General features: G+C 33.1%; 2 protein-coding genes across 3 annotated transcripts in view; both read right to left on the bottom strand.

Annotated features, from left to right (window-relative positions):
• LOC107031785 (protein SULFUR DEFICIENCY-INDUCED 2) overlaps positions 1-612 on the bottom strand; it is a 2971-nt gene extending 2359 nt beyond the window's left edge. The window contains exon 1 of the mRNA XM_015233257.2: positions 376-612. Coding sequence (XP_015088743.1) covers positions 376-489 — 114 coding nt within the window. The 5' untranslated portion in view covers positions 490-612. The remainder of the gene's footprint in view (positions 1-375) is intronic.
• A 1655-nt stretch (positions 613-2267) lies between these two features.
• On the bottom strand, positions 2268-7827 carry LOC107031797 (protein argonaute 18-like). Of its 2 annotated transcripts, none has more exons than XM_015233273.1 (8): positions 7448-7827; positions 5097-5177; positions 4930-5018; positions 4770-4844; positions 4493-4587; positions 4090-4185; positions 3533-3730; positions 2268-2731 (listed from the first exon to the last, which is right to left on the bottom strand). In XM_015233273.1, exons 1-8 carry the CDS (start codon positions 7568-7570, stop codon positions 2592-2594), a joined length of 897 nt encoding a protein of 298 aa, XP_015088759.1. In that variant the 5' UTR covers positions 7571-7827; the 3' UTR covers positions 2268-2591. The 2 variants fall into 2 exon arrangements, with proteins under 2 accessions (XP_015088759.1, XP_015088758.1); XM_015233272.2 differs by having other exon boundaries at positions 3533-3733; positions 7448-7664.
• Between the last annotated feature and the right edge of the window lie 1082 nt (positions 7828-8909).

The following is an 8909-nucleotide window of genomic DNA, read 5'->3' as shown; positions in this document are numbered from 1 at the left end:
CAACCCCACCCCCACCCCAAACCCAAAACAAATCTGGTTCAATTTTTGATAAACTTATATAAATTTTTAATTTAATCACAAGATCCAAAAGTTTTTTCGACTTTTAGGAGGTCAATCGAACATCCAAACCAAGACATAAAATGTAATACTGTTTCTGTTCCATTTTAACTGTCGTTTTAACTTAAATAATTCATCCCAATTTAACTGTTATTTCAGAAATTCAAAACTTTAAATTGACAATTAGTTTCAACTTTATACCCTTAACATTAAATTAAACAATAATACACAATATTTAAGATTAAAAAAAAATCAAAATCTACTTTGTAATTATATGTTCGAGCTAAAACGACAGTTAAAATGAAACGTAGAAATTACCTGAGCATATTTGGCTCTAACATAAGGACTATCACCAGGAGGAAGCTTATGAATAATATGATAATTACACTCTAATTGTTCCTTCTTTGTGCATCCATTATTATTGTTCTTCATAATTATTGATATAAAGAAGGAAGAAAATTAATATAATTAAAACATAAAAAAAAATGGATCCTTTTTTTCTGAGTTTTATACAGAAAAAAGTTGAAGATTTGTTCTATAAATGGAGAAAAAGTTGAGAAAAATAAGAAGGTTTTAATAATTAAAATATAGTAATATAATTGGATTGTGTAGAAAATGAACCTGGCTTGAAATGTGTCTATATTCATTTGTTTGTTGGCTTTCTAGACATGATTTTTCAACACGTATGTAATCTAGACACGTGTCAGTTCCTTTTTGCCATTTTCCTATTAATTATAACTCTTTCGTTTATATTTATTTGTCTGATATTGACTTCACATAGGGGCGGAGCCACCTTCCGGTCAGGGGAATCATGTGAGTTCTCTTCGACGAAAAATGATACTATCTATATATGATTAAAATATTTCTTTATATATATATATATATATATATATATATATAGTAGATTTGAACCTCTTCAGTTAGTTCGTGTGTCTACTTATTCAAATTTTGAACTCCCTTAATTAAAAATTCTTACTTCCCCATTGAAATCATACATTCTATTAATTTCAGTTTTTTTTAATGTAATTTCATGATATATTTTAGACTATAAAAATAAAATATATTTTGATTTTTTTATAGGGAAAAAGGACAAGATATACCCCTGAACTATCGTAAATGGTATACAAATACCCTTCGTCATTCTTTAGGGACGTTGGTGCCCCTGCCGTTCAAAAACTAAAGCATATACGCCCTTCAGTCTAATGGAAAACTAAATAGGGAAACATGGCACAATCTTATCCATCGATCCGATGTCAGCTCGATGATTAAGATTATGACACATGTATGTCTGTTAGTATAAAAGGTATATATGTTATAGTTTTTGGACGGTAGGGACATCAATGTCCCTAAAGTATGACGGAGGGTAATCGCAGACCATTTACGATACTTTAAGGATATATTTATCCTTTTCCCTTTTTTATATATTAAAGATAATAAGATTCAAAGGTATTGTTTACTTTTTAAAATTTCACGCCAATTTGAACTTAATAAACAAATTAAAATGAAAGAAACATATATTGAATAATTGTAATAGCTTAATTGATTGATTAACTGAATTCTTACGTTGTCCCCAACTTTTCAAGCTTTTACCTTTTCCAATTTATTCAAACTTTTTACCTTTTCGTCTATTTAGGTTATTAATTAGTTTTCTAAATTGCAAATTACGCAAAATGGATTATGACCTCTATTTCTTATGAATGATATTGAATTGACCTATTGGAATTCCTGCATTTCAACTCTAATTAAAGTTAGATCGTCCACGCTGAAATAATCACATCACTGCACCATTACGCATATTAATATTATTATATTAATCAGTAAACCGACATTTTCACAAATATCGAACAAAGAGATATATCTTGCAAAGGAAGAGTTCGATGGAAATTTAAAAAATCATGTTAAAAATATCATCCTCAAATTTGATCGATTTCTGATACGAATACGAATACTAAAATAAGAGTGGGAAACAAAGAAACATACTACAACTATTTCTATAGATACCATTGTTTAACTTTTCTTTGGAAGACCCACAAATACATTTTGTGACATGCTAAAATATCAACTATGAGACAATTTTTTGTTGATTCAACTCAATCATAATCAAAAATTCACTATTTCATGAACCAAAACTCATATCTATCGATAGACGAGAACAAACTGCTATTGACTATTTTCGCCTATCTAGAAAACATCAAATGTAGACCATCATCTCCATCTGAAAGCAATCATAGCTTCATTTATTCATTTAACCTTGAACATTCACACAAAAGTAAAGTCGTCCACCAAAAAATTCTCCATTCTCAAGGCTCAAACTCGAAATTACTACTATGGAAGGGAGGTGAAGTAAAGAGTCTATATACACTAAAAAAAATGAAAACTTATTACATGACATCAAAATAAATGAATCATATGAAAAAACAAGAACCAACCAAAGTAACAGAACCTTTAGCCAAGTAACATCAAACAAAACTGCATGAAAATTCACTCAAAAGAGTTTCACACCATGCCAAAGGGTTGTGCAATATTTTTTCCTATCAAGCTCTGACAGCAAATTCTTCTTGCCTATACTGGTTTCCACCACCCCTTCCTCCTCGACCACCCATCCGGCCTCGTCCACGACTATAACCTCTGCCACCACCCCAGCCTCCGCCTCGGCCCCTTCCGTATCCCGTGCCTATTGAGAGTAAACAAACAGGTCAAAAGTAAAGAGAAGTGGTGCATATACTTTCAGTCCTCAAGCATAAATTCACACCAGTAAAGAAATAAGTTACTTTTTAATTTTATAATGTAGGGATAGAGACACAAGTTAATTTTTCCTAGGCATAATATATGAACTGAGACTCAAACTTGGGATCATCTAGCAAGTAAGCACACCACTCCAACTTTAAGAGTGCACATCTTAACACCTCGTCTTGGTCTCAACTGACACAGTACAGACGAGTTGAAATGTCTATGCACGTCGAAGTGTCTAGACGTGCATGCTCAAAGTTGGAGTGCTTACTTGACAGCTAAGGCCAAGTTTTGAGTGTTTGTTTATGTATTATAAGTTCTATTATTGGAGGCTATGACAAGGTAATGTATTTTTTCTGCAACTTGGAATAGAATCACTTGCTGACAAAAGATGAAGAACAGACATACGAACTAAACAAAGAGATGTTACTTTCATGTTGGCCTTGACTATGAAGGGAATAACTAAACTAACTTCTAACATGAACTGATATAACAAATTAACAAGAGAACCTAGAGATCTGTGTTGTGTAATCTTTCTGATTTCTCCTACAGCCAATGTAGCTGACTAGCTTTGTTGTTTACAAAAAGTGCAAAATATTCAAGATGATTTTCATAAGCCTCAAAAATCAAATTCCACTGCAAATTTGAACCACAATGTGATTTCTTCATAAAACAAAATGTAAACTCTATTTTAACTTTTTTCCTTGCTCTCAAGATAATATGGGAGCATAGAATATAAACTTACCACGGTATCCCCAACCTCTGCCTCGACCACCACCTTGACCTTGTTGATAATATCCACCATTATCTGCAAACCCACCGCCTCGACCTTGATTATAATATCCATCATTATCTGCAAATCCGCCACCTCGACTTGGGTTATAAAATGTACCATCATCTGCTAATCCACCACCTCGACCTGGGTTATAGTATCCACCATCATCTGCTAATAGCATGTATTAGTTAGAGTATTAGTCATAGCACACGACTGGAAAAGAACCTAACATCAAAAATAAAATAAACATAGAATTGACTAAAACGTATATCCCGGTGGTACTGGTTGCATGGATACAAATTTCACTGTCCCCCTTCCCTTTTTCTATTCCCAGTCCCACTATGGCCAAAAAGAAAAGAAAAAAAAAGAGTATTGAAATTCTATGTTGCTCGGACTCCTCAAAAATGTCGAGGGATGTGTGTTGGATTCGCCGAAAGCAGTGTATTTTTGGAGATCCGAATCAAAAATGAAGGGTTCGTGCAATTTAGTTGAAATCAGCTATGCAGAGAACTTATGCAAATCAATACCTTGATAGTAGTTTCCATAACCACCCCTGCCGCGTCCCCTTCCACGCCCTCTGCCTCTGGCCCTACCTCGGCCTCGACCACGGACATCATAGGAATCTGAATATCATGTTTTGTAAGAAAAAAATGTAACATTGAAACGGCTGCAAAGTTTTGTTTGCAGTGTAGTGATGAAACGCAAACAAACACCAAAAACTATGCTTCAATCCACACTCATGAACATAAATGATAAACTTCACAATTGATATGGACCATGCTTGAAAATCTAATTGCTGAATGGCCAAATGGAATGCCAATTATCATTGCGTAAAATCTCAAGAACTTTTCAAAAACAATCAAAAAGAAAATAGGGACAAAAGCTGCAAAATTATGGTAATATGTGGTTCAACTCAATTAAGAGATTCACCTTGATTAAAATCAGAAGGAACATAGGCTTGTTTCCCTTGCTGCAGTTGTTGATTCTCTGCTCCTGACTGATCAAAACGAGACGGAGCTTGGTAGCTAGATACACAGCACATACTCCAGGTTAGAGAATATACATATTCAGATCTTGCCGTTCTAAATAAGAATGAGAGTTGTTCAACAAGATGTGCTCCTTTGGTCGGGTTTGAGAGAGTTAAATGTTTTACTCAAAAAAAAAAAAAGAGGGAGGAACCATCCTTCAAAATTAACACAGAGCTTACCCAGGAGAGCTTTGATTCAACTCAGCAGTCGACAAAGTAATTGTTATCAGCGAGACCTGACGAGTCATCTCCAAGCTACTCAAGCATACATAAGAGGTAAATCAACTGCCTGACTGAAGCACATAAAGGAGGACTGGAAGCAAGAACAACATGAACTTACGGTTGTAGACCCTCTTCAAGGGGCTCATATGCATCAGTTATGGTAGTTGAGCTGATAGATGTATCTTGATGCAACCCAGGAATTCTCTTCTGTTTCACACATGTGCAAATAAAATCAGCGGCCACTCCTGTGCTTAGCAAATTAAAATGGCATAACACTGATAATACCTTAATAATCTCTGCAATGGCAACTGTTTTACTGATAGCCTGTCCCATTGCCTTCAAAACAATTTCATTTGTTCGTTGGTCCTGAACATGACGGTAATGGTATGTTAACAAATTTCATGCAATGCAGAATAACATTTATTACATACCTCATAACACTGGCAAACACTTTTAGGCTTTCAGCAGCATTTAAATTTGCGGAGAGAGAAGGGAAAAATAAGACACTTTTTGATCAAAACGAGAATGTATAACGAGAAAAGTGCACACACAGGCAGTGTAAAGTCCCTGACTTTACAAAAGTTTGATAATAAATATAATGTCTAGGTAGAGAACTAGAGAATTCTCTCCCCTTTACTGTCATTGTTTTTTAAACAAGACAATAGCCACATGATTACAATTGATGCAAACATAACTAAATGAATAAATGTCATTTTAGCAGCCTACAAATAGATATAGACAATGAGCAGTTTCTCTCATAAACTCGAAAGGGAGAACCTGACAAGTCAAGATTTAATTCACTTGACCAGCATCTGTGCGACTAAAAAGGTTTACAAGCGGATTAGGTTCACAAGAAGGTTATAGAGAATAATTTATGCAACCTGTGCCCAATCCTAGCATTAGCATACACGAACATGCAATTGATAAGCCACATAGACAGATGAAAACAAACTTGTTTGATGAAAATCAGAGAATGGAATTCCACCACCTGCTTCAAGGCCTAATAATAACTTTCGATAGTATTTTTCCACAACTAGTTTTCAGTTCAAAGTTTCTTTTTATCATCTTCACTTCACTTGTGAAAAGGAATACGATGAGTAATGAAACTACTACAAGCTCCCAAAAGAATTCATTACTTTTCCCCAATTTTGAGAGCAGATATAACATCCCACGGTAACAGCCACAAAAACTGAAAGAAAACATGGTCAATTTGAAATCTTTCCAAACCCCCAGATGAAGATACACTCAAAACGAGCAAAAAACAACAACTAGGCTCATATTCAATTAGCCACACACATAACCCAAAAAAATTTAGAAGAAGACAGCAATCATACCACTACAAATTCAAATGTAAAAATTTTTCATTACTTGTCCCATTTTTTCGTGCAAAAACAACATCCCAAGAGTCAAAGGACTGTACTAAACATCATCAATTTGAAATCTTTCCAAACCCCCAGAAGAAAACACACTCAAAACAAGATTAGCCACAAACATAGCAAAAATAGAAGTTTCTTTTTATCTTCTTCACCTCAACTGTGAAAAGGAAGAAAGACAAAGCAAACATAACACTACAAACTCAAATACTAAAGAACTTTAATACTTTCCCCCAAATTTTGTAGCAAAAACAACACCACAAACAAACCCCCCAAAACCAAACCAAAACATCATCAAGCTTAAATCTTTCCACACTCCACATGAAAACACACACAAAACAAGCAAAAAAACAACAAAACTAGGCTCATACTCAATTAGCCACAAACATAGCCAAACAAAACTTTCGTTTTATCTTCATTACCTCACTTCTGAAACGCAAAAAAGACAGAGCAACCATAACACTACAAATTCATACAGACAAAAATTTCACCACTTTCGCGCAAATTTCAGAACAGAAACAACATCACAACGAGGAAACCCCTCCACCCCCCCACACACACACATCACACCAAACCAAAACATCATCAAGATGAAATCTTTCCACAACCCCACATTAAAAACACACTCAAAAAAAACATCAAAACTAGGCTCCTACTCAATTAACCATTACATAGCCAAACAAAACTTTCTTAGAATTTCATTACTTTTCCCTAGATTTCAGAACAAAAACAACATCACAACAAACAAACCCCACAAAACCAAATCAAAACATCATCAAGATGAAATCTTTCCAGAACCCCACATTAAAAACACACTCAAAACAAGCAAAAAAACCCATCAAAACTAGGCTCATACTCAATTAATAACAACCAAACACAACTTTCTAACAATTTCATTATTTTCACCCAAATTTCAGAACAAAAACAACATCACAACAAACAAACCCCCCAAAACATCATCGAGATGAAATCTTTCCACAACCCCACATTAAAAACACACTCAAAACAAGCAAAAAAAACCCATCAAAACTAGGCTCATACTCAATTAACCAAAACATAGCCAAACACAACTTTCTAACAATTTCATTACTTTCACCCAAATTTCAGAACAAAAACAACACCACAACAAACAACCCCCCCAAAACCAAACCAAAACATCATCAAGATGAAATCTTTTCACAACCCCACATGAAAACACCCTCAAAGCAAGCAAGCAAACATAAGAAATGAAACAAAATAACACAAAAAGATCATACAAATTACCTGAAGAAGAGTGGTGGCATAGCTAATGTAATTTCGAATAAGACCTTGTGCAGTGACTCTGATCTCATTCTCCTTAATGGGTTCCTCTGGCCTTGGTTTCTCCACCTTCTGGTACCTATCCATTTTCTTCTTTCTCAACAAAATCACTCTCACTCTCTCTACACCTTTTTTTCTTTAGGGCCAAATGTTACACTGAAAAAAACAACAGAGAACATGGTGTAGAAATATAGGAATTTCAGAATTTATATTTAATAATAATCTAAACTCCTGAAAAATAAATTGATTTTTTTCAAAAAAATATTTTAGACATATTAGTAAATGCATGCATATAAAGGTTGTACTGTGTGCTTAAAAGTTTTGTACATTGTTGTGTTTATTTAAGAAAAAAAAAAGTTAACCCTAAATTTTTTTCTATTTAATACGGCTTGACTTAGGTTATAAAGAATGCGTGAGAGTAGCTTAATAATAGGCATTAATAAAACATTAAAATAAAAATTTTACTTATTTTTTTTTTAATCGAACGAGACATGAAATATTATATTTTTTTCTATTCAATTACATATTTAAATTACGTGAGAGTCACGCGTCTACTCTTTTTTCATAAAATTTGTAAAGATAGAAGCATTTATGGCTTCCTCCGAAATGGGATTACTATGTGAGCTAATCTGAAGACTTTCTTAGAAGATATTTTCGAACTAGCAAGACTCATAGTTTCTTTTTTTATAGAATGGGGGAAGATAGGTTTAAGCTTGATTGAAAAGAAGATTTACTAGTTCGAATTCGACTCCCAATTTTTCATATCATTGAAACCAATAAAAAAAAGAACTTGTAAGATTTTGCTAATCGATAATTTCATTAAGACACCTATTCATAACACACATTTAAATTGTGAATGAATTTATTAATTACGCGTATAAAATGGGAGGATCATTCTCCTATAAATTTTTGTTTCATATCATTTATCTCGTTAGTTAATTATTTGATAAAACAATAAATTAAAACAATATATGTGCAAAAGAGTGCTTAGCACTCGAGGCTAAAAAAAGATCTTTAAAGAAGAAAAATGTCTACAAAATGTGCAATGACTACATTTTACTTTGAGAAAAAAGAAGATATGATTTACTATCACATAGAGCCATGGTGCAAGGTATATTTTAATCATGGTGTTACATTTTCATACAATTGAAATTGAAGGTTTATGATTTTTTGAGGTTAATGCGTGAAATTAAAGAATATGACATATTTTAAGTGGTTAATTTATTTACATGATGAATATTTGAAAAAAAAACGTAAAATGAAATGAGATTATTGATACACCAAATGCCATAATTGGTTCTCAGAGAAAGCAATAATATTGGATTAAAATTAATAAATATATAAACCTTATTCCTATATTATGAAAATATTTAAATATATAATAAATAATAGTATAAACTTTTTATATAAATAATAACATCTCAAT

The sequence above is a fragment of the Solanum pennellii genome, chromosome 9, assembly GCF_001406875.1.
Source record: "Solanum pennellii chromosome 9, SPENNV200".
Classification (NCBI taxonomy): Eukaryota; Viridiplantae; Streptophyta; class Magnoliopsida; order Solanales; family Solanaceae; genus Solanum; species Solanum pennellii.
The sequence above is the reverse complement of the archived record's forward strand: the minus strand, read 5'-3'. Positions and strand labels throughout refer to the sequence as shown.